Source organism: Spea bombifrons, chromosome 1, assembly GCF_027358695.1.
Source record: "Spea bombifrons isolate aSpeBom1 chromosome 1, aSpeBom1.2.pri, whole genome shotgun sequence".
Taxonomy (NCBI): Eukaryota; Metazoa; Chordata; class Amphibia; order Anura; family Pelobatidae; genus Spea; species Spea bombifrons.
Window position 1 is genome coordinate 12,228,524 of NC_071087.1, and position 26,238 is coordinate 12,254,761.

Consider the following 26,238-nt stretch of genomic DNA (forward strand, 5'->3'; position numbering starts at 1 on the left):
TGCTTTACACGCGCCTTGATTCAAATAGGCTTATAGGGCCGTTAAGCAGCAACACACTTGAGATCTGATATGTTTAGTTCGGCCACTGGCCCACACGAGATGCTGTCCTTTGGCATACGGTAATGTTTCCCCTATGCTGTTGCATTCAGATTTACGAGCTGACTTTGCATTACACGCAACACCGGGATCATAATGTAGTGACCGGCGCGTTGGAGCTGCTGCAGCAGATGCTTCGGACTCCTCCGATTGAGCTTCTTCATGTGCTGACCACGTCCGGAGGGATCGAGCAGGTCGCTGTCGGCAGGGACGAGCTGCAGAGCCGAAGCCGCAGCGGAAGCATTGTAGAGTTGATAGGTAAGTTGGAGCTTACCGTTTTATTTATGTATCCGGGGGGAGAACCTTCGGATCTCAGCATCTTGACTGTGCTGGGGCTATTTTGAGCATTATTATACAGATGCTGGGACTCTTGAGCATTATTATGCAGATGCTGGGGTTCTTTGAGCATTATTATACGGATGCTGGGGCTGAGCATTTTTCAGACTCATTAGCTGTGAGAGTGCTGAATTGTAACAAGTTTTGTGCCCTTTCTTGTGGCCGTTGTATGGACTACGTCTGCCGTAGCTGTGTAACTAGAGAGGTGACTCGCAGCTCACATGTCGGCAACTACTTGTGGCTTGTTCTTTCCTACATTCGTGTCATTCCAAGAACATCACTTTTATCCGCTAGGCAGTAAATTGCTGGACGCTTATAATGAGATGTAAATGTTCAGGTCACTGCATCAATTATATAGTACAGAATTTTGGGTCTGACTGTGGGTCAGGACTCAAACTCTGCCATAACTCTGCACCGTAAAGTGGTGTTATGAAATAACAAGGATCCATATTCCTGATTGTTCGGCCGCTGTAATAACGGGCCACTTGGCTTAACTTGATCCTGGGACAAAAGTTACCCAGCCTTCTAAGAACGCAGCAAGGGTGTGAGAGTTTGAGACAATACTGAACTGAGTCACAAGAAAAACTTTTGGAGATCTGTAATATAGGACATACTTGGCTCTTCCATTAGAATATTGAGCCTAATGAATAGTCAAAATGTTGCGTGTGACCAGGCGCTTTAACCAGAGACGTGTATGAAAAGTGTGAAGGCTAGTAATGCAGATGTAAGGCTGACATGCTGTGAGTGTCAAAGTAATCGGCTGTAGCCAGAAGGCACTTGCCCTCAGGTTACAAATACGCTAGATCTCTTAGGACCTCCTGCCTGCTCTGTGCAATTGCCGAAAAACAAGTAGACCACCTAATAAGTGAGAGCGCAAGCTGTGACCGATGAGGCTGTATTTGTATTACATTTACCTTATACACCTTCACGTTACCTTTTAGATGCTCTCGTGCTCTGTTTTGTATCCTCCCGTGGACCCCAGTACAAGAAGTAGACTTGCGGAGAATATGATCTTATGAAATCATTTATTCACAGGTTCTCTGTCTGCCTGGTTAGACCCCTCTGTGTATTAGTGGTCCAGAACGTCCCCGTTTTTGGGGTAGAGGCCAGGGTGTACGCAGGGAAGCCAGACTCCCCCTCTCTCTCTTTGCTTCCCTCTCTTGCTTCGTGTAGTCTCTCTCATCGCTCTTCTCCTGTGCTTTTCAGCTGGTGGAAGCTCTACTTGCAGTCCTGTACTTTCAAGGAAACTAAAAGGTGATTATTAACTCTTCTAACAATACCGCTTCTTTTCTGCTTCGCTGTATTGCTTTTTTTCCTCTCTAACTTCTTATCTTTTTGACGTTATTACTGCGGGTGAGCATTCTTACGTCGGTTTTAAAGTGCTGTTTGTGGCTGTTCTGCGTGTGTTTTTCTCACAGTTCCATATTTTCAGAGTTAATGTTGAGTCACTGAGTACGAAACCAGATTTTTATAACATGGATGTTTCATGAGTGTTTCTGAAATACATCACATGCTTCTGTTCACTAAATAAACTCATTTACCACGTTGGCTTCATGTTAGTATCTGTATCCGTATCCACGTGGTTATTGCTCGCCATAAAGTAATCGCTCCCCAGATAGGTCAGTTAGTGTCGACTGGTTCAAAAATGATATCACTAAAATGTTTTTTAGGCACGGACGTTAATTCCCGTTTATCCTTTAATGCAAAATGATCTCCTTGGCATATTTTGGGGGAGTGCGGTTATTATCACTAAGTTAAAGGGAAATGGATATAAAAAGAGTTTTGGTTGCACGTTTGTTTCTTGAGTTAGTAAGTTTGGGGAAACATTAGACTTTCGATGGACTAAATGGTATAGTATAGTAGTATAGTAAATACTATTGTGTGTGCACCAAAGATTCGACCCTCATACAAGACAAGTGTTGCTTCGGGTTTGTTTTAACCAGAGAAGCGCAAGCCTGCCCTGAAATCTCATTCAGTCGTGGCCGATGTGACGTATAGACTGCTCAGGACTGGTCGTCTATCCTCTAATGCAGCATCCGTGGGGTTGGGGTTGACTGGCCATTTGCTGTCTAAATCAGGGCTCGACAAATCCCAGGTCGCCATGGCGACAGAAAATGTTGTCCTGGCGCCTAGGTTTTGTCAGCCTCTTACATCCAGAAAAACATGTGGATGTAAGAGGCTGAGTCACCACACGGGGGCGCTGCTGTTGCTGTCTGCCCAGGAGTCTGGGCAGACAGCACAGCCACTCCGAGCCCGCCCCCGAGCCTGAGATCACTCCCACGGAGTGAGCCTGTAGGCTGAAAACGTGGTTGCTGCAAAACCAGCAATCGCGTTTTCAGCTGCCACAGGCAGCTTCAGGGAAGGAGGTTGTGTGTTGATTGGGTCCCCACACAAGTGTGGGGACCTGACACAACACCCCCCAGCTGCCTGATCGCTCCATGAGAGTGACAGTGCAGCGTTAACCCCTTCAATGCCACAATTGTGTATGACACATTTGTGGCATTGCAGGGGTTAACATTTGTCCCCACAAGCTTGTGGGGACTAAATATCAGTCAATGCTGTGCTCCAATGGAACATCAGCATTGAAAGGGTTAAAAAATAATAATAATAAAAAAAAAACCAGCACTGACCTGAAAGTCCAGGGTGCTTCCAGGTCAAATGCTGTGAGTTTAGTAAGTGGGCTGATGATGATCGGATCACTCCTGACCATCTGTTAGTTTAAAAAAATCCTGGCTCCTAACTTTTTTACCTGGCGCCGAGATTCACAACAAATTTGTCAAGCCCTGATCTAAATATTTGCCCCGTACCGTGGCTCCGTCAGTGGGGAAGATAACGGATCCCCGGTTACTCTGTGTTATGGTGTTGCGAGTCCAAACGTACTGATAAGATCTGTTAGAAATGTTCGAAACGTTTCCGCACTTTTATATTAGCGTTGGATACCGTGAAGGTGGGATTGGTCGTGTTAGTGGGTCATGTCGTCATACTCTTGGTGGGCCTTCATTGACCCATGTGGATGCAGGTTACTGTCTTCTAGGTGCCTAGCATTTAGACAGTTGGGGTAATCGGTACGGCAGAGGGGGCAGTATTACCAGGGAGATGGCTCAGATGTGCCCCTCTCGTTAAAATTAGCCATCCTGACCCTGAAGTGACTTTTGTATTGAATATTGTCCAAGGAAATTTCCACGATACATTATTGATACATTATGAACTCCTTTCCTTTTATCGTTTGCCCCGCATTAGGGAAAATGCACTTGGGAGAAGAGGAGGGACTGGAAGATGACACTGATGCAAAACCAGACGTCACTACAACACCTTTTGCAGGTTAATGGGGTTCCTGGAACACGCTTACAGAGCGGGAGGTGGCGAGGGGAAGGGGTCTTTATTTGATGTCCTTGTATCTCAGATATAATAAAATGTATTATGTCCCCTCATAAATTCATGTATTGTAAAGATTGGTTTGGTCTTACATTCTGAAAAAAAATGGGATATTAAGATCAGAAACCAATGCTTAGAGCTTATTTTAAAGCTTCTGTCCCACTTAAACAATTAATTGTGCTTTCAGCATGTTAAGGTAGATGTTTTACTCTGCAGCCATGCAGAATTCTTGCATATTAGGATATACCTCGTATTACTTTAGACCTTGGGCTTGTGGGAAAGCTTCATTCTGAGTGCAGATGTGTCCACCCCCCACCCCCCGTTTTGCATTTAGAACGTAGTGTCAGCCGTTTCATAAATTAGCATACGGATGAATCCAAGCTTGTTATTAATCCCAATATTCATTCTTTTGAAGCCGCGGGTAAGAATGACGTGGCATCCGATGGAACCTCGTCGGCGGGCACCCCCGCTCCAGCATCGGGCTCTCTCGATCCTGCGGGTCATGACATCATCACGGAGCAGCCGCGATCCCAGCACACATTGCAGTCGGACTCCGTAGACCTGAGCGCTTCTGATTTGGCCAGCACCATTACAGAAGGAGAAGAGGAGGACATCTTAAGTCGTAGCTCTAGTCAAATCAGCACTGCCCAGTCTGACACGAACATGGATTTGAACGAGGGAACCACCCAGGCTTCCTCGCCGGTCAGCGATAGCTCACAGACCACAACAGAAGGTCCAGACTCTGCTGTGACCCCTTCAGACAGTTCTGAAATTGTAAGTGTGCAGCGGGCAGAGGGGGTTTCCCGGTCTTCTACGGAAGGACCCGATATGTCTCAGAGTTCTTCCATGTCGGGCCCAGATCTGGATACATCTACTTTCTCATCTTCCTTTTCCCTCTCAGCCAGTAGCTTTCAAAAGGTCAGCAGTTTGTAAAATCTGCCTGAACGCATGACCTTACCCAAACATCCTTATTTATTTTTATTATATGCCAATGCATGGTGCACCAAAGAGCCCTCGTGGGGCGTTACATCGGAGAGTTACTCTCACGCTTCGCTTTTCTTTACAATTTGGGGTTTATGTGGTTATAGGCTGTAGGTCATTATTTGTTATTGGATTGAAATAGTTTTACGTTCAGACATCTGTTCCCAAGATAATCCCAATGCTGGTTCCTTTTGTGTATTTCCCCCGAATATTAAATTCTCTATAACTTCCAAATAATTGGCTTCCTAGTATTCATGAAAAGTATTAATCAAGCTTATAATTATATAATATTAAAACTGACTTTTAACAGGTGTACAACATGGAAATGATTTTAGTTGAAACATTTGGAATGTATCCATGATTAAGTATTGAAAATAGTCTTTATTCCTGGAGTTTTGTTGCCATGTCTTATTTAATGCGCATGATTTATTACATTAAAGGGATAGCAAAGCCTCTCGACAGGTGTTAGGAATGAACTCTCCGTGTAGTGGGAGGAGCTAATTTTTTTCTGGCTACCTGGAAGGTCCAAACCTGTTCAAATTTATTTTACATGTATATCATGTATGAAGAGTGCAGTTATCACTTTTCAAGTCTGCAAATGATTAAAGTAGCCAGTTCAGAGTAGTCATGTTCCCACCGTAAACTTCAAGTATCTATTCCAAAGGTACAGTATAGCTAATTGCATTATTTTTTATGAATGCACTTGAGGCTTTATTATCCCCACAAACTATGCCGGCTTCTGGCTGCAGTCTTAGCGAGCGCTTTTGAACATACCCAGAAGTGAGTACTCAATATCTCAAAGCCCATGGAGCTATAGTTTGCCGTTCCAAATTACCATCAGGAGGAACAAAAATCCAGGTCAATTGTCAGAACTTCCAAACTTTTTAAACATTGACACCACTTGTAAAGCTGAGACACTTTGGGTATGTTTCAGAATGTACCTGTACGCGGTTTTATTTCTCTGATACATACAACCCGTGGTCTTTGTTAACTTGGAGGGTCTATCAGAGTCTTTCCCAGATGTTTTCCTTTCGCTAGATAGAAAATCACAATAGATGGCGAAGTAGTGTTTTCTTCCTTGTACCTAAGCTGGCCAAGTGTGATTCATCCTCCTTAAAGCTTTCTGGTGACCTCGGAACACGTTTTTGAGAGTCCTTCTTTACCATGCAATGCACATGGATACAAAGCAACTCCGGTGCAAATTGTAGCAGTCATAGTCTAGTGGTTTCCATGGAAATTAGCACCCCTAAGCTATAATGTGAGATATGTTCCTGGCTTAGCAAGCATTATGAACATAAACCTTGCAGTATATAAGATATTTCATGCCCGTCCAAAACCGTTGAACAGAAAATAGTTGCTATATTTGTCACATCTCTAATATACGCAGGTTATTTTGAGTTTTTTTCAAGCAATGAGGATTTTGGTCTCTTGCAGGTAATCGATGGAGCTGAGAACCAATACTCGGGAATGCAGATTGGACAACTTCAAGATGAGGAAGATGATGGAGCAATACTCCATCAGGAAGATCCTTCTGCCGGTTCTGGGATCACACCGCTTGGTATTTGTACTGCGGTTTCTTTTCATGGAGAGCGAGCAAATTTATATACTTTGACTTAGATTTTAGAAATGCCTTGTTTGCATCTGGTGGCCCTTTTCTTACCAGCGGTTTCATGAATATTTGAGAGCTTGCATTTCACAGTCGAGGACACTTTAAAATCCATGTAATGATCTGTCTCTGGGTATGTTTATGTTCAGATTCTATAGGAGCAGCCATGTTAAAGGGACATGGATGAAGAATGCATGTTTAAGTATTTTAATATGCATTCTTCAACCATTAACATAAATACGTTTACTGACTTACCTTAAGATCTACAGTGCATCGCTCCCTCTGTGGGCAGCTGAACAGCTCTTCAATGAAAGTAAACGAGAGCGCTTTCTGTACATGTGTATCGGGGGGGTTGTTAAACACCCCTGGGGCCGGCTGCTGGAGAGTATAAAGCTCATGCATCTCTGCGAGCTGGACATGTGTTCGACCACTCGGCTGTCCCTTATAACTTTCTGTTCTCTGGATCTAATTAATTTCTAATTAGTCTTATCGAAGCTCATTGCAATGGTGGGGTGGGAAGGCAGAGCACTCTGCAAATGGAAATTAGATATTGATTGTTCCCCCCCCCCAATATTTTCCAGTATCCTCCAGTTAATTCATTAACAGAAATAAATGCCCCTATTACAATTACCCTGATAAAGTGACAGTGTTGTGTTAAGCAGCAGTTAGAGAATAAATACATTTTTATTTAAAGTAATGTATTGCAGATAAACATTAAAGGAAATAGCACATTTTATAAAGATAGAATGTTTTGTCGATAAGAGCAGGAGGGTTTATTGTCTCCATTATCCCTGCTGTGCCTTCGTTTCCTCGAATCGGTTATTTAATATTCTGGATCTTTCTCCCCCCTTTTTCAAAAGGTGTCAATCAAATTCACCTATTAAAAACCATGGGCCACAGCCGCCAGTCTTCTGACAGTAGCGTTGATCGCTTTGTAACAAGAGAGGAGACTGTGGAGCCAGGAGATCTGGAAACTAAGGTAAGAAAAGTGCTTCTTTTATCATCATCTTTCACATACCTTTCAATTTTCAGGTAATTTCTCTTTGGGGTCTCTGATTATGCCTTCCTTGTCCAACCTGACCCCTTGTGTCTCCTGGGCCCTTCCCCTCCCTACCTCTAGTCACCCTTTTTATTTGGACAGCTGAGATTTTTTAATTTGTGTTCTATTGGTTCTGCCTGTTATTATTCAAATGTTACAGGACCAAAATATTTTTGTTTAGCCTTCCAGAATTAAAGGAGACATTGGACACTACACTGACAGAGATGCAGCTCCTCTTATTCATTGTGTACGGCTCTTATCTGCCTCATTCCTCCTCACAGGACAAAGGAATGGTAAGGAGTGTAAATGTAAAGGAATGGTAAGGAGTGTAAATGTAAAGGAATGAGGGGGATTAGCGTACAGAATTGGTGGTTTTATACTGAGAGTTGTTTCCAATACTGTATACCATCAGTAGTACACAATGTATTTATTTTTTAATTTTCATGCCCATGGAAACCTTTTTGTTCATTGTTTTTCCTGGATGTTTGAGAGTGCAGGCCTTCAGAGCGCATGGTTACTAGTGATTATGGTCTATTCATCAGAGAGAAAATTCCAAAACTTGTTTCTCCAACAAGGGCTGAGCAGGTCATGTATAATGTATAATTAAATGAATGAGCATGAATGAATCTTCTAGATTTAACTTTACATTATACAGGGCCAGACAAGTTCTTCCTGCGCAGAACCCCACAGGGCTTTGACCTTCGTAATATATAGCGAGTCAAGGGGTTGAAACCACAATCCTCCTGTCAAGTCCTCTCTTATTGCATACACCCCGATGTGGCTTGTATTGTTAAGAATCCACGTTGTGATTGATTTAGAATCCTAGCTTTTGTGTTGTTGTGTCCAGACAGGACCTTTTTTTAAATGAAAGATCTTAAACTTGTGTTGTTGCAGCGTTGGTACCAGACAGAGATGTTCGGGTCAGTGTGAAGGCGCTGGCGCTGAGCTGTGTCACTGCGGCTGTCTCTCTGTATCCAGAAGCTTTCTTCAGCAAATTATACAAGCTGACTACAGAAATCACAGAACCTCAAGGTGAGCGGTGACCGTTCTCTCTAGTCCTGTGTTATCACACCAACATTTTGTAGTGCTTCCAGCTAACTCTATGTCTTTAAACATAAAAGGGCCCGGGGCACACTCCTCTCATTAGCCTCTTAAAAAAGCAGTCACAGTCTTTTACGCAGCCCTTTACCTGTAAACCTTCGATTAAAATAGTGATCTGTTAATAAATGCTTGATCTTTTCATCTGATGTAGTTCTGTTTTTAAATTACAGAAACCCTGTATGTCTCAGACATTGTGAATTATATGAACCACGGAGACCCCCAGGTGCGGGGGGCCACAGCTATCCTGTGTGGGACCGTAGTCTTCTCAATACTCAACAAGTCGCGCTATAATGCGGGAACCTGGCTGGCACGTATCCGAAGCACTACAGGTAAAAGGTCCGCCGTGGGCCAGACTTATGTATGACCTACCTAATCATAAAGGTTTGCAGATTAATGGATGCCGTCCAAGCACAGATGATACACAGTGCTGTATATGTTACATACTCTATTCACTAAAGCAAGATTTTGCAGGAAGTTGAACAATTTAGCCCCCTGATAGTGTCCCATATATAGATATAGAGCTTGCTTTGCCCTCTGTAATGCATAAATATGATTTTCAAGAAACCTCTCTGATTTTAGAGATTCCCTGAGTATCGCATATTAATTCACAGTAATATGCATAGCAAATGCACACACAATTTAATCGTATATTAGATTGCAGGTTCCAAATAGGAATACTAGTTTTCATAGATAAATACCAAAATACACGTCTACTGTTTTAACCCCTTCACAACAAAGCCTGGACATGTACAGGCTCAGAATTCATTGTCCTTAATGGGTTTTAGGACATTAAGGTCATTAAGGGGTTAACAAAGTATCAGTTTCTTGTATTTCACACAATTTCTACTAGTGGTATGCAAGATCTCTACCAATGGCGCCCGAGTAGTTAAGGTTTTCCAATCCTCTCAGCAACAACAAAACAGTCTTGGCTTGGAATTCCAACCTTAAATAAGACAAAAACCGCATGTGCTGGTCTGTTACAGTGTTACTAGTAACAAACTATTTAAAAAGAAACAGATAATACTCCAATAATGACCTAAATTTGCAATTCTGCAGATCATCGGTGAGTTTTTTTTTTTTAGTAGATGAAAATGTCTAAACTCCGACAACGAATATCCTACAATTACAGCATTAAGCTTCGTGCATTATTGCTATATTTTCAGGTTATAAACTGTTAAATACAATAAAAATATTATCCTAAAAAAAAAAATCCACCTCTTGTTGCTGGTGTCCAACTGCAAATTCTAAATTTAGTTTAAGTGAAGAAAGTTATGTGGAAATAAACTCCTTTCATTTAGTCATGATAACATTGTTAGTGTTAAGAATATTTGAGAGTTGAGTGAAAATAATTCAATTCACAATCTGGGGGAAAAAAATCAGTTGTTGTTGTTGTTGTTGTTGTTTTTTATATAGCGCCATCAAATTCCGTAGCACTGTACAATGCGTGGACAGGAGTTATCTCTGCAATTCACTTCCATGGACCAAAGCACTCCAAAAAGAATCATGGGTGTTACTTATTATAATAAGCAGCTTAATCGTGTGACTTAGCAAATTTCCACAAATGTTCTAAAATTCACCACTAAGAGGAGCTCCGGTCTAAGGAGTGATTTTAGTTATTGACCGATAATGAAACGTTTAACTCAAAAAACGTAAAACCTAAAACTAACTAGCCTTGAATGATCTTAGAATTTTCTCAAATTCCTTAAAATTGGGTATAAACACAACTAAAAACTGTGTGATTATATGAAGTGTAGCTTAATATTGTATGTAAGGCAGTGACTATGCTATACATGGTAGGTAGTCTTTTATGTATATCAGTAAAAATATCTAGATATACTATACCATATAGTCTAACTCCATGTTAATATAATAGGAAAAGCAAATAACTTCCCTTAAAATATAATGCCTATTTAATGAGTCAATAATCAGTCTCTGAAATTCACAGTCCGCGCTCTACTACATTTGCTGAAATAAGCAATGTGTGCTGGCGTAGCTGGGCCATAATTAATTAGAATATGTCAGATAAGCCATCTAGTGTCACCAAGAGCTTCTTTGTTCTCAGAATATAACAATTTGTATGATTTTAAAGAAAAAGAGATGGCCTCGACTCTATTTTTTATGTGATGAATAATATGCTAAATTATCTGAGTGCTGTATTTATTACGGGCGCGGAATGTGTGGGACCGGGACCCTACTGTTATCTGCACAATGAAACTGATATTTGCAGCCCCCTATTTTCAGTGTCGGTTATGATCGCCTGTATGATTCTGGTAACTATGTGTTTGTATTTTTTTTTTTGGGTAGGAAACTCCTTTTCTGTGGAAGATTGCGTACCTTTTTTGCAGAAATCTCTGAAAGATGAATCTTCTGTTACCTGCAAGCTGGCGTGTGTGGCTGTCAGAGTGAGTAATAGCGAAGGCCTGAATGCAGAAAAGCGCAGATTTTAAACATTGTTGATATTGTGCGGAGGTGTTTCACCCGTGTCTCCTGTGTGCTTTAGCTCTGCATCTCCAGCTTGTGCTGTAGCGCATACAGTGAGTTTGGTTTGCAGCTCTTGATTGATCTCCTCACCCTGAAGAACAGCTCTTACTGGCTTGTTAGAACCGAGCTTCTGGAAACTCTTGCCGAAATTGATTTCCGGTAAATGTAATCTTTATTTTGTAAAGAATGTAACGTTTTGCCCGAATGAGAGATTGGACCTGAGAATGAGAGATTGGAGCCATGATCTTTTTTTCTTTTTTTTTTTACAGATTAGTTAGTTTCTTAGAAGAGCGAGCCGAGAGTTTACACAGAGGTGTCCATCATTACACCGGGGTAAGTCTTACAGGGGAAAAGGAGCTAACAAAAGTACCGAATATAGAAAAGCTGCTAACAACCCCAAGGAGCTCTTCCCATTAAAATAATAAACACTTTATATATATATATATATATATATATATATATATATATATATATATATATATATATATATATATATATAAAACAATTCCTTTTTTATGGAATTTATTATTTATTTTTATTAGTAAAAAAGTGTTTATTAAATGCATTGCTTTTATATTCCAACTGCATAGTAGTTTTAACAGCACTCGTGTTATCAGTGTCATTATATATTTTATTGCTGTTGGGCATTTCACTTCTTTAACTTTGGAAGGTAAACTGGAAAATCCTGATGCCCCCACAAAACATTCCCTTTTTTACGTTAGATTAACGCTTATTTAACACATTTCTTTAGCGCTATTACAATGAAAGAAAAGCACAAAATGATGATGTGCATCTGGTGCACGATTATGGTATCGAGTCGGACACACGGCATCCATTTATATAGTAAAGTAGCAAACGTTTAAAAGAACGGGCCGTTGTTTTAATAACATTTAATCAACCCCCATTAAACCAGAGGCAGCGATTCCAAAAGTTCTTGTGACTGTAGTGTGATGGGTGACTAAAATGTTCTCCTGGTTTGTGCGATGCAAATCTTTGTCCTTTCTATTCCCATCATGTGGCTATTTGCCTTTTTTAAGACCCCCTCGCTTTTTTTAATTTTTGCTGATAATACGTTGGAACGGAAAGAATAGAGCAGCTTCATCAAACATATTGTTGCAGGTGAAACAAATACGGTACTGTTATCCATTTGTCTTTTCTCCCATTTTCGGAGACTTAACGTTTTTTTTTTATTGTTTCATTTTCTAGCTGTTACATCTTCAGGATCGAGTTCTCCATAATGTGATTATCAGCCTTTTGGGTGACGAGGATGCCCGGGTGAGGCACGTTGCAGCCGCCGCTCTAGCAAGGTACGTGTCGCCCTCCGTCCTCGGCGGCGCGGCTGCCAGCATTCATTGATAAGAGACATCTGTACGGTGTTGGCGGCTTAGTCTGTCTATTCAGTCCGCTTAATATTTTGTTTGCCCCTCATAAAACTAATAAACACGATTATCCCAGTTCTATGTCCTTCGAATTAACCCATGAAGGTTTGGCGTAGAGCATGGTGAAGTGACAGCCCTTTAAAATAACAGAAGATGAATAAATAACATTAGTTAACACATCGTTCGCTATTTCCTTTTTGAGCTCAGCTTGCTTCTAGGTAATCTCCAGACTCATGCATTTATATTAAAAATTATACTAACAGGAGACAAATCCTTATAAAAATAACTGTCCATATACTTTAACTGGAACAGATAAAAATCAACATTAAACAAAGTGTATTTATAGATGGGGAAATGTTTTAAGAGCACCAGTAAAGCAAAGATTGACCCGGTGCTGTTTAATCTAAATGTCCTTTGTTTACATGTGTACGCTGCGTGTGTATTTGTTTAGACGCTGTCCGCGTGGGCCTGTGGATTGTGTGCACTTGTATACGTGACCGCAGTGCCCCTATATCAACCACAAATATGTATTGCATGCGCAGCTTCGGATTTGTGATCTTCCAATAATACATCCGTTGTGCGTGGATACGCCGGCAACCCGTTCCTAGAAAATGTAGCGTGGAGGTAAATGTCTTTTCGCAACATGAAGTCGGCCTTGCCATACGACAAAAACACTTGGTTTAGGAAATATGCTCCAAAAAGACACAGCACGTTTTATTAATGTAAGAAAAGTCGACTAGGCTTTTGCCTACTGGGCTGGCCGAATTTAAACATTTGTGGCTGCTAATTGAAGAGTCACCAGGGAGAAATTGTTCATTGACTCGATTCTTTCTGGTACCCTTGGTGTCTGTTTTAATAAAACAGGTTAGTATGCGTTGGTCATGTTGCCTTTTAAATATGCTATGGCGTTATGAGTTCCTGGGTTCCCGTAGCTGTAATTGCCCCCTGGGCTAAATGTTCCCAGCCCTTCTTGATGTACCTGGGATAAATGTAGCACCTTCGGAGCCTGCATGGATGTGTTTAGTTCCTTGGCCTAATATCAGGAGGCAGCTTCCGGCAAACTGAATGATCAGGGCTTGTAAGTAAAACCGTTCTTGTGATGCTTTACCCGTCCCAGAAGAGAAATGGTCACTGGCCCTTTAACTGAACCTGTTTTAGTCTGTTTTATCTCTGCTTGCTGATGTTTAGCAATCTTTGTTACTTCCGGATCTCCTGGTGTCCATAGCACACGCGCCATATCTCCAGTGACATTTTATTTGGTTTTGTTTTCAGATTGGTACCCAAGTTGTTCTACAGTTGTGACCAAGGACAGGCGGACCCCGTTGTAGCTGCAGCAAGAGACCAAAGCGGCGTTTACCTGAAAGTCCTCATGCACGAGACGCAGCCTCCGTCGCACTTTGCCGTCAGTACGATAACCAGGTGAGGGAGCTCTTAACCTGCCTTTCGTTCTAGAACATGTGCATTCAGGCAGTCTCCTTCAAATATGGGAAAAGGGCAAATCAGCACCATACTGCTATTAAATAAAATGTTCCTCTGGTTTCCAAGAAGCTTAACCAAAAGCTTGTAGTGTTTATAACAAAGGACAGGTATGTTCTGAAAAATGCTAGCACAACACAAAGCAAATTCATCAATTTATTAATTTTATTTAATTGTGTATGTATGTGTATATATGTGTGTATATATGTATATGTGTGTGTGTGTGTATATATATATATATATATATATATATATATATATATATATATATATATATTATAAAAATTATCTTGTGTATTTGTATAAATACATTTGTTTATTACAAAATTATGCATTGTATAGGTATGATTAAAAAAAAATTTTTTTTACACAGAATGCCTCATCCCAGTAATCGCACTCATTTTGGTGATATTTTGCATATTTAAGCTCTAGCGGTGATCGAACGAATTATACTCTTTCAGAGTTCCTTATTGGGATGCAAATTTTCACCCCACCCACTGCGTCCCCACTTTCATTATGGACATTTCTAATACCAATATGCTAAATTGAATAAAGAGAAATTTAATTTAAGAGACCGTGCTGGAGAAGACTGGATATTGGATTGTATACTACTGCGTGAAATAACCAAGTAACTGAGAAAACTGATTACCTTTTATTACATAGTGGGGGACTCCGAAAGCGTTCAGCTCCGAGACCCCACTGAGTAATGGTCAGATTGTTGGGACATTAGCAGATCGTTGCACTGCAGTTAAAGCAATTTGATTTTTTTTAACTCTATAATCCCTGGTTATTGAAGCCGTATGGGTCAAGCAGCACACATAACACGGTTGTTTTGTATTATAAGGTATGCAGAAACATTTTTGGCAGGAATATGAAGTTTTTCAGTAATGTATCGCAGGTGCATATTATCTACTAGTTTTTGTTTCCTAACCACCCCCAGGATCTACAGAGGGTACAGTATTCTGCAAAATCCAACAGACGTAAGCATGGAAAATAACCTGTCCAAGGTTATCACTGCGGTTTCTCACGCGCTGACCACGTCGACCACACGCGCTCTTACGGTAACTTTGATTATCTGATTGCTCGGTTGCAAATACCAACCACACGACGACTCTAACGCTCCAATCTACTTTAGGGTAACTGAATATTGTTAATCGGGTTTCCTGCTAGGCAGCTAAATGTATCAAAAAAGCAAATCAACATTTCTTAATCTTCAGAGATCCCTTCTGTTTTAGACATGGTTCACATCAGACAATGCTTCTTTTGAATAGCAAATGCAAACTTTAATATATATATATTAGGGCAACTCTGACCAACACCTCCAATCTCGTTGATTGGACTTCAGATTAGCTATAGGAAGTCGTTAACCTAGGGGTTTCCATACTTTTTCCATGCTGCCCTGTAAATGTTTTACACGGGGTATTCAGTAGAGACTTGAAGCAGACTGTGTTTGTCTAGTTCTGTGATCAGGTGAAATTTAATATATGCAGAAATCCAGGTAATAGCAAAGGGTTCACCTTTTCCCGCAACTAGTATATATTATATTGTCCTTCTTACAACAGAATACGCAGCTCTGAAGGCTCTGTTCTTGCTCAGCCATGCCTTGTTTGTCTTTATTCTTTTCTCATTTAGATGTTCAATATTTCACTGCAATTTCAAGGACTGCATGGCCAGTTTAGTATAGCTTTTCCTGGACGGCAAGGGGTTAAATCATAAATATCCCAACGCTTGTGAAGTGCTGTAGAAGCAGTCGTTTACGCTCAGGATTCAATGGGTTTTTCCACGGCAGATCAATAAGAGAGGCTAATATTGATCTAAGGGAACATTGTATCAGATGAGATGCTGTGCTTCTTAAAGCCAAGATGGATTTCCACATTATAGGACAAATCCATGTCCGGAAGGCCGTGAGATTTGCCATCGCCAGCGGGGATTTGATCAAATTAAATCAGTAAAAAGCAGCTTAACACCTTTTGTGCCTAAAAGGGCGAACGACATGATTCTTGTCTTTCACCAAAAGGCTTATGGCATTAGTTGTGTAGACACAAATAGGGAGCAGTTAATAACTTAATACCTTGTTTAGTTAAAGCTCTGTTTCGAAAGTCTGTTTTCCTTTTGGAAATGGTGTATCTTTCCTTTCCTTGCTTCCAGTTTGGGTGCTGTGAAGCTCTTTGCCTTCTGTCAGTCACGTATCCAGCATGCACGTGGAGCGTGGGGTGGCATTGCGGCTACGTGACTACCTCCGGCACGCAGGCCTCGCGGATAATGCTTTACAAGAACAGAGGACGCACCTTCAGGTGAACAAACCCACAATATTTAAACCCGTTGTACACTTTGTACCTACGATTAAAGTAAACTTATTATTTATAACGCTTGAAGACTATGTTGGGGAAAGATATTTTAAACATATAGCTTTCATTATCTGTAGGTTTTTCTACGTTTCCCCTTCCGGCTTTTTGTAGTATTAGTTAATATGCACGTCCACAGCATAAAAGGCCAATCCGGCATCGTTACAGTAATATAGAAAATGGAAGTTTTAAGTCTGTTGGCTTACCTATAATTTTATATAGCTTGGTGGAATTATCCTCATAATGTATCTATTTCTTTTTTTGAGTTGCCATTCCTAATGGTGTGGTATTCATCGCTGCACTGTTGTAAAAGCTTTTTCCTCCCCTTCCGTTTAGCATTTCTCAACAGAGCCCGTCAGAGGAGCCTCGAAAGTGCTGCACTGCTGGGATGGCGAACATGGTGCTTTCTCTGCTGTCGTCTGCATGGTTTCCTCTGGATCTCTCTGCACATCAGGATGCCCTGGTTCTTGCAGGGAACCTACTCGCAGGTGTTTATTTTTAAATCTAAATTTAATCATACCATTTTGTCTTGGGACCCGTGTCAAATGAATTTTTCAACTGTAAAAAAGCTAAGAAAAAATCTGAAAAATTTAATTAACTTAAAATAAGTTTAAATAAATAACATTTACTGAACAGATATGGTACAGCATAACTCCTATCACTATAAACTGTGCCCGACATTAAAAGTAGTGCAGTATAACCCCCATCACTATACGCTAAGCCAGACATGGTAGGCCCCTGCCTCTAATACAACCTCCCCGTGCCACCGCTGCCCCTGAAGCTGCCTGCCTGTGCCACCCCTGCCCCTAAACATTTACTCACTTCATTAATTCACTCATTCAGTCATTCGCCCATTTCCTCGCCCGCACCCCCTTAGCTCTCTTGCACTGGGGCCGCCTGGAGACGTCTATGTGGCCAAACATCCTCCTAACGGGGGCCCGCAGCTTACCACCGTGGTGCCTGCACACTGTGTGAGGAAACTTTCCCCTCTCGGGGGGAGCAGGAACCTGGGCAGGAAAAGAGTTTTCTCACAATGTGTACGGGCGCCATGGCGGTAAACTGCGCGCCCGTGTTAGGCAGCCATCGTGGCACCCCCTGATGAATAGCACCCGGGACGGACCGTCCCATTTAGGTACGCTACTGTCCCTCCACTTGACGAAGTGAGTTACTGACAAGATGCTTGATATGCTTGGGTGGGGGTCGGGGGTTTAATCTTTAGACCTTGCACTCTTGCATTAGCCAGCACCCGGGACAATACTGTGTCCCATCCCCGGCTAGTCGAAAAGGCGCTCTCGGCAAGATGCTATCATGTCTCCACTCTCCATATTCATCTGTAGTGTTAGCACAACCTTGCTGAATGCTTTGGTTTAGCGCAATGCAAATGTTTCTTCCTCGTAACTTGTTTATTAAACCATGATTTGCAGCTACTGCTCCTAAATCGTTAAAGAACCCTTGGACTACAGAGGAAGAGGCTAATCAAGGGGCCAGTAAACAAGAGGAGCCGTGGCCGGCCCTTGGAGACAGGACAATGGTCAGCATGGTGGAGCAGCTCTTCATTCACTTGCTGAAGGCCATCAATATATGTGCTCATGTCATTGATGATATCGCTCCTGGGCCGGTAATAAAGGTGAGGATGGGTGAAATCACTTAAGTTTTTCTGTAAAGATTACTTGATTGTGGGGAAACTGCCCCCCCTTTCTTCTCTATCAGAAACATGTACAACGTTTTGGTTTCTCATCGCTTTCCTTTACGCTGACCGGTAGAAGGCCCCATTCCAGCTCTGATGTTGGCAGCTCTTACTTTATCCCTTCAGTGGGCAGCTTCTGCCGCGAGAATCTTGTGTTGTGGATTTAGCATTCTCCTAAGCCGATGTTATCTGTCCTGTTTCATTTTGTGTAAACTTGCAGGCGACTCTGCCATCTCTGACTAACCCAACTTCATTGAGTCCCATCCGCCGGAAGGGGAAGGAAAAAGAGAGTGCTGAGCAAACAAATGTGCCCTTAAGCCCTAAGAAAGTCAGTGAAGCCACGCCAGGTAAAAAAAAAAAAAAACTGGAGTGAGTGATATGTATTGAGTGTTATTTTTTTAATCAACTTTTTTTAAGATCACGCTACATTACTGTTGTGGAAGCAAGCATGCATTTACTGAATCTTCTTTGTCATGATACTATTGTTACCATGTTTTGACATTGCCTCTAAACCGCTATGCGTGCCCGTACATCTTCTGACACAAAACAGCGGGACAGCTCCAAGGAGGAAAATGCAGACGTCGGCTGTTTTTCTTTATCATACCTGTTAACATATTGATTTCAAGGAGCGAGCTTTTTGATAAGTAATTTGCCATACTTTGGAATCTAAAAAGATCTAAGAAAAAAGCCTGGACTCTGTGATGAATGGGCAGAGTACATGTGACAATGTTTTTTGTTGTTTTTGTTTTTTAGTAATTTTTTATTTATGTATACATTTTTTTTTTTCCAGCATCTCGGCAAACGGATGCATCGGGACCTGCTCAAACAAGCAAATCCCTTGGCAGCTTCTACCATCTTCCTTCCTACCTTAAACTATATGATGTATTGAAAGCTACATATGCAAACTATAAGGTATGCCGCAGTGGTTTGTACTTTGTAGAAATGTAGCTAAAATGTTTTCTCAGTAATTGGCTGGTATTGCTTATCCTATTGGGATTGTTTTTAATAACAAGGTGCCCGTCGGTTTTCCAAATCACATCTAATTACAGCTCCATGTGCTATAAAGTACACCCATGTTATGGTGTTTACCTATTAACATATATTTCCTGCATTCTGATAACTGATAATAGCGTCAGACCCAGAACCATGTCATTTTTACCCTAATAAATATTTGCTTTTGTTTTCTGGAAGGCTCACAGTCTAATTGTCCAGTTGCCGTTTAGGTGCACATTTTAATTATACTCTGTGATCCTCCAGGTATCATTGGACCTTCAGAATAACAATGAGAAGTTTGGGAGCTTCCTCCGGTCTGCCCTGCATGTCTTATCACAGATTTTGGAGCTAGCCACACTGAATGATATTAGTAAGGTGAGTACAAGATAAAATGATGCAACGTATCGAGTTCTTCCTATCTCGCAAACGTGCAGTGCTGTGAAAAAGTATTTGCCTCCTTACCCTTTTCTCTTGTCTTTGCATATTTGTCGCACTTTAATGTTTCAGATCAGTAAACTAATTTTAATATTTGACAAAGATAACACATTGATTCAAGTATAGAAGAAAAAAAGTGAACTGCGGTGAGAGCCAATATCTACAAATGGAGTAAACTTCCCAGGGGTGGCAGGCCTCCCCAAATTCCTGGACCTCATCCCGGAAGTCGCAAAAGAACTCGGACTTAACATTTAAAGAACTGCATGCCTCACTTGCCTCAGTTAAGGTCAGTGTTCACGGTTCCATGATAAGAGAGAGAAAAAAAGGCCATCCAAGGGAGAGTTGCAAGGAGAAAATCACTGCTGGCCAAAAAGATCACAAAGACTCGTCTCACAAAAAACATCTTGATAACCCCAAGTCTTTTGAGATGATATTCTGTGGCCATAAATGATTGAACCATGAATCTGCCAGAAAATCCTGAAGGAGAATGTCCGGCCATCAGTCTGTGACCTAAAGCTCAAGCGCGGTTGGTTTATGCAGGAAGACAACGTCCACTTCTGTTCACTTTTTCTTTTGAGCCGTTCAAAGTCCCGACTTGAGTGTGAACTTTAAAAGGCAGTTCATTCTCATAAACCCTCCAATATGGCTAAATTAAAACAATTGTGGCAAGAAGAGTGGCCGAAATTCCTCCCCAGTGATGTAAAACACCCATTGCCAGTTATCACAAACATTTGATGTCAGTTGTTGCTACTGAGGGTGGCACAACCAGTGGTTAGGTTTAGGGAGGAGATTACTTTTTCACATGGGTGATATAGGTTTTGATTAACTCTTTACCTTTAATATGTGGAACATATTTAGTTGTGTTGCCTTCTATTTAAATAAGTTGGATGATCTCAAACATTTAAATGTGACAAATAAGCAAATATAGAAGAAATCAGCAAGGGGCAAATACCTTTTCACAGCACTGTAGCTGCTACCTAACATTTTAGGCACGTGTATTCAAAATAATGCACCTACTTCTACTATTATTTTTCTATTAACGTTTTAAATTGTGTGCGTGTATAGATTTTAGCTGTCATATTCAAGTAGAATATCACACATTTCTTGCATAGATAGCTAGATAGAAATACATTTCTATAGATAGATATACACACCCACCATTGAAACTGAACTCCCGGACTCCAACTGTGTCTGGCCCCCTGGTGTAAGGGGTATTATTGAAAAGTGGAAGCATTAAGGAACAGCAGCAACTCGGCAATGAAGGGGAAGACCACATAAAGTCACAGAGCGGGGTCACCGAGTGCTGAGGTGCATGGTGTGTAAAAGTCACCAACGTTCTTCTGATTCCATAGCTGAAGAGCTCCAAACTCCCACTGGCATTAATATCGGCACAAAAACTGCACGGCGGGAGCTTCATGGAATGGATTTCCACCGCCAAGAAGCTGCATGCGAGCCTCACATCACCAAGTACAATGCCAAGTGTTGGATCGAGTGGTGTAAAGTCGCTCTTCTCTGTTCGGCAGTCTGATGGGCAGATCCGGGTTTGGCGGTTCCAGTGAAGGAAAATGTTAATGGTTCGGCACACCAAGACATTTGGCACAATGCTATGCTTTCAACTTTGTGGGGACAGTTTGGGGAAGACCCCTTTCTATTCCAGCATGACTCCAAGCGAGCTCCATAAAGACATGGCTGGATGAGTTTGGGGTGGAAGAATTTGACCGGCCGCACAGAACCCTGACCTCAACCCCATCTAACAACTTTGGGATGAGCTGGAATGGAGATTGCAAGCCGGGCGTCTCGTCCAACATCACCGCCTGACCTCACAAACGCTCTACTGGATGAATGGGCAAAAATTTCCACAGAAAATCTTGTGGAAAGCCTTTCCGTGTCATGTGTTCCTCATCTGAGGTTGTATTTACCAAATTTTTTTACACCTGCTAGGAAACGGTTGATTATCGTGTCCCGATACATAAAACCGTAGAATTGGAGGAGGGTGAACTTTCTTTTTCACACGACTTGCATGTGTTTTAGATGCAGTATAAATATTTATTCACAGTGATTTCCAAGAATAAAAATCCCCAAGACTTGTTCATTCGGGGGGGGAAGGTGAGAGGATCTCGGATATTGTGGAAACGTTCATGAAAGAAGAAGCAATTTCTTTTTACCACGCTCTTCACCGCCGGGAAATTGCTTTGCTTCAGAAAACAGCTCTAGAGGAAACTGATCTTAAGCTTAGATTTCACCGAGACGTAAATTGATTTCTCTGAATACGGAGTACGTTGTTTTCCCTGCTATGAACTGTAACACGAAGTAAAAGACCTGAACGCGTGGAATAGTAACGTGACCGCATGTATACCCGTAGCACCCATCAGTGCTAACCTCCTGCTGTTTAACTATTCGTAGACCTAAATAAACGGCAGAGCTTTCCTTTCTGCTCGTTTTCCGGCTTTTTTCTGGGTCAATGTTAGTTTTCTGACTCTTTTTATTCTTCTCTGGTATGAGGTGGAGAAACGGGCGTTATAGGGTAGTACGGAGGATATTTGCCAGTGCCTATAAACGCAATGCTGAGTATGTTATGCTGTGCGAGCGAGCAGTAGTAGATAGTCTAACATATACGGGTTTAGCTCTTTGATTTAGTAAAATCACGGTCGGCCTTGGGTGAAACTTGGGTGCGAACTGCTTTGCTTCCCCCAGGCCAGCTAAACTATTAAATAATAAATAGACTCCTAGTGGAGCTGCAGCAATCAGAATGAGAAAGTACATTGATACTCGGCATTTACATTTATATACTGAAAATAGAATGCTGGCTTCCCAGTCCTCGCAAAACAAATCCACAAAATCCCATTTATTCCAATGAAAATGACAAAATTATGTTAATTAAATGGCATTTTGTTTATCGTACTGTGTTGTAAGATTATCGCTATCACGGTTTTGCTGCAAGGACTGTTTAATGCATTTCTTTTTACTTGGTTATTGTGCTAATGTTCTGTGATGTCTTCTGCTTACAGTGTGTTGAAGAAATACTTGGCTACTTAAAATCCTGCTTTAGTAGGGAGCCGGTGATGTCTACAGTATGTGTGCAACAGGTAAGTGTTTCTCTAGGTATCCCTATTGAAATATTTGTCTTGCTCGCTTTATTTTTCATGCCGAGCATGGACAGCACACTTTGCACGTATGTGATCCTTAACACCTGCACTTATTTTCCTCCTTCTCATGTTTACATATTCTACTCCCATTTCCATCAGTTATTGAAGACTCTTTTTGGAACCAACTTGGCTTCTCAGTTTGAGACCTTATCTTCGAACCCCAGTAAATGCCAAGGAAAGGCTCAGCGCTTGGGCTCTTCCAACCTCCGGCCCGGCTTATACCATTACTGCTTCATGGCTCCATATACACACTTCACCCAGGCCCTGGCAGATGCCAGTCTTAGGAACATGGTTCAAGCAGACCAAGAGCAGGACACATCAGGGTAGGCAAAAGCATCATTTGTGGCACCTTTTCATTTTCCCGATGTCATGTGTTATGGTCACAAAACATTAGTTGACGCTTGCCCTCTGCGTTTGGACTTTGCCACGCATAGAAACGGTGGGTCTTACTTTCTGTCGGATTTTTTCAGCTCTTGTAGTCTGACCATTTTTTCACTGGTTCTAAAGTGCTTCAACCCTGTAAACTATGTGTATATTCTGCCGACAAACCACAGGCTTTACTTTATATATAAATAAATGCTCAATAAATGCTGCATAGAACAAACTGATCAATGCTTGATATCGTTCCAGGTGGTTTGATGTCCTTCAGAAGGTTTCTTCCCAGCTTAAAAACAGCATCACCAATGTTGCCAAGCACCGGGCAGATAAGGTATTTCAAAGCCATCGTTTTACATAAATACTCCGTATAAATTGGGGGGTCATGAATTCAGGGCGCTTGCACATTAAGTGTCCCCCAAGCTTCAGGTTAGAGGTTTTGCAGCACTTACTGAGTTGTTTCTGCATCTGCTGTATTTCAAGTTTACGTGCTGGCTGAGTGTCACAGGAATTGTGGCACGCCAATCGATTGGAGGCACCGTTGCTTTTTCTATGTAATAATACCCCATTTACTGATCTGTATTGTTGCAAAGAGTCTCCCTTCTTATCCTTAGCTTTGCTACCAGCCAGATGTGCCTAGAAAGGACCTTTGCCATCTCATCTTTTGTACACCATCTGACTTTTCTTTCTTTAATTGGTTTTTGTTCAGTGATGGATCTGACTTTTCTTTATTGTTTTTTGTTTGGCGATGGGCAGCCGTATGCTTGCTGTCTCTGATACTGTGTTTGTTCTGTTACAGAATGCTATACACAATCACATCCGCCTGTTCGAGCCATTGGTCATAAAAGCTTTGAAGCAGTACACCACAACCACATCTGTGCAGCTTCAGAGACAGGTGCTCGATCTACTAGCCCAGCTGGTCCAGCTTCGCGTTAACTATTGCCTTCTGGATTCTGACCAAGTAAGAGGTTTTTTGTTTTTAATTTTTGGTAATCTGTTCATGAAAATGAATGCAATTTAATTGGAATTATTCCAACTCCAGCAGTCCAGTTTTGGCAAGTCATAAATAAACTACTGTTATGATATCTCTACGATCTGGCAAATATCTATGGTCTCGTTACAGATTTTTCCAGATTAAAGTGGCTTTGCTTTTGTGTTCTCTGCCTCTTTAGGTATTTATAGGGTTTGTGCTGAAGCAGTTTGAATACATTGAAGTTGGCCAGTTTCGGTAAGTCTGTCTCAATCTTTTTTACATATTTTTTTAATTATATTTTAACAAATTGCTGTAAAATGCTAATAATGTTTATATGCCATTTTTATTGATACCGCAGGGAGTCCGAAGCCATTATTCCTAATGTCTTCTTCTTCCTGGTGCTGCTGTCTTATGAGCGTTACCATTCAAAGCAGATCATTGGAATTCCCAAAATCATTCAGCTGTGTGACGGTATCATGGCTAGTGGAAGGAAAGCAGTCACCCATGGTAACGTTACAGTTTGTATTAAAAGCATATTAAAGGGCACATGTTAATTATAAATCCTATTTCTTACTAATGTATTTATTTCTACTAAATCGTATGGAGGCTTGCATAGCAGGATATGTTAAGCAACTAGTGTAACTAGTTGCTACTAGTGTATAAAAAAAAAATCAATATCAAGTCCCGCCGCGGGGATTTGTTCCATATGGGGTTAACCTAATTTCATGAACATATGTGGGCTCTGTGATTTCCCACCTGTTTCATGGGCTAGAGGCAGAGGTTGGTCAGGTTTCTGGGTTTTATGAGCGTTATGGGCTATGTGTCCTATGTAACCTCGTCTTGTCAGTAAATAGGGTGTTTGTCATTTTGTGCCCTAGCAATTCCAGCTCTTCAACCAATAGTCCACGACCTCTTTGTGCTCAGGGGAGCCAACAAAGCAGATGCTGGGAAAGAGCTGGAGACCCAGAAAGAGGTGGTTGTGTCCATGCTCCTCAGGCTTATTCAGTATCACCAGGTGAGAAGGTCCAGCGGCACCACCAAGTTCAGCATAAACATGACCCAGAAATATTTAAATCAATAATCAGTAATTTACTGCATTGTCAAAAATAAAACTAATAAAATAAGTATATTCTATAAAACGTAAGTATTAAACTCTGTATCCTTGCTTCTAATAACACACAAAACTGAGCAAAATGCCAGCTGCGCATCCAATCATGATCATCATATTTTTACTAAAATGGGGCCTCACGTCCATTTTAACCAAACCTTGTAATCAATGCCAGTTATGGCAAACAAAATCCCCCCCCAAAAAATGGCAATGCTCAGTTCTCCTACTGTCATAGGGTGGAATCTCCATATACAAGCCATGTACACTAGGAGCCGATTTAAGAAGCTCAGTAGATGAACATTTCAAATAGAATTGCTGTTTTTATACATATGAAGCCTTGTTGTTTTTGTGAATAGCAGATTTGAGTTTACATCCAATTTATGTTCTGGGTAATGAAGCGGTTTGTCTTTACATTTTGCTTGTTAGGTGCTGGAGATGTTCATTTTGGTGCTGCAGCAATGTCACAAGGAGAATGAAGACAAGTGGAAAAGACTGTCCCGGCAGATAGCGGATATCATCCTACCAATGCTATCTAAACAACAGGTAGACGATGAAGCCCACTATTTCCATCGAGCAAAAGCAATTTGCCTGGCTTGCACGTGGTTTGGTGGGGATGTCCATGCACCAAGGGCGAGTGCCTGGGGTCTGGATTATTTATATAGAGGTTCCATAAGCCGGCTCCCATCCCTCTAGCTAGGAGCACAGTGCTCCGGTATCTGCGTGATTACTTCTGCTGTGATATTTTACAAATAAAAATCATTACATTTTGAATACACTATTTTTTTGATGCCTTTTTTGTTTTCTAGATGCACATAGACTCGCACGAGGCTCTCGGTGTACTAAATACTTTATTTGAGACCCTGGCTCCGTCCTCTCTCCGCCCTGTGGACATGTTACTGAGAAGTATGTTTGTTGTCCCCTGTTCTTTGGTAAGTCGCATGTTAAATGTGTGATTGTCCTTGATTATGCAGAGAAACTCTAACTTGTGATTTATGCGTTTCCCGCTGTTCGCGGATCGACACTTCAGTCTCGTTGTTGTTCAGCCCCTGCAGAAAGCAAAATATGTTGGCATTGTGATGATCCTATTACACCGCGGCGTAGCTGGGGAACACTGTGCCCACGTAGAGCAGTAATGAGTTGGATTATTACACTTTTAATTATTGCATTTATGTGGAAGGGAAGGTTTTCTGTGCTAGGTTCGACTTCCCGTGAATATAAAACTGCCTACAAACGGAGAATAAAGTATTGTGTGTTTGGTATCTTGACTAATTTAAAATGTATTTGGGTTCTAAAACTAACTATCCAT

General features: G+C 41.4%; 1 protein-coding gene across 1 annotated transcript in view; it reads left to right on the top strand.

The window, feature by feature from the left end:
* Positions 1-26,238, top strand: part of HTT (huntingtin) — a 70,552-nt gene that overhangs the window by 12,736 nt on the left and 31,578 nt on the right. The window contains exons 9-38 of the mRNA XM_053458228.1: positions 150-354; positions 1,639-1,686; positions 3,673-3,753; positions 4,223-4,581; positions 6,223-6,346; positions 7,255-7,373; positions 7,615-7,726; positions 8,328-8,465; positions 8,705-8,863; positions 10,839-10,936; positions 11,035-11,174; positions 11,285-11,348; positions 12,222-12,322; positions 13,667-13,813; positions 14,811-14,931; positions 16,019-16,164; positions 16,552-16,703; positions 17,640-17,842; positions 18,123-18,249; positions 18,693-18,814; positions 19,160-19,270; positions 22,339-22,416; positions 22,576-22,799; positions 23,107-23,185; positions 23,651-23,812; positions 24,024-24,079; positions 24,183-24,331; positions 24,703-24,839; positions 25,359-25,475; positions 25,739-25,861. Coding sequence (XP_053314203.1) covers positions 150-354; positions 1,639-1,686; positions 3,673-3,753; positions 4,223-4,581; positions 6,223-6,346; positions 7,255-7,373; positions 7,615-7,726; positions 8,328-8,465; positions 8,705-8,863; positions 10,839-10,936; positions 11,035-11,174; positions 11,285-11,348; positions 12,222-12,322; positions 13,667-13,813; positions 14,811-14,931; positions 16,019-16,164; positions 16,552-16,703; positions 17,640-17,842; positions 18,123-18,249; positions 18,693-18,814; positions 19,160-19,270; positions 22,339-22,416; positions 22,576-22,799; positions 23,107-23,185; positions 23,651-23,812; positions 24,024-24,079; positions 24,183-24,331; positions 24,703-24,839; positions 25,359-25,475; positions 25,739-25,861 — 4,002 coding nt within the window. The remainder of the gene's footprint in view (positions 1-149; positions 355-1,638; positions 1,687-3,672; positions 3,754-4,222; positions 4,582-6,222; positions 6,347-7,254; positions 7,374-7,614; positions 7,727-8,327; positions 8,466-8,704; positions 8,864-10,838; positions 10,937-11,034; positions 11,175-11,284; positions 11,349-12,221; positions 12,323-13,666; positions 13,814-14,810; positions 14,932-16,018; positions 16,165-16,551; positions 16,704-17,639; positions 17,843-18,122; positions 18,250-18,692; positions 18,815-19,159; positions 19,271-22,338; positions 22,417-22,575; positions 22,800-23,106; positions 23,186-23,650; positions 23,813-24,023; positions 24,080-24,182; positions 24,332-24,702; positions 24,840-25,358; positions 25,476-25,738; positions 25,862-26,238) is intronic.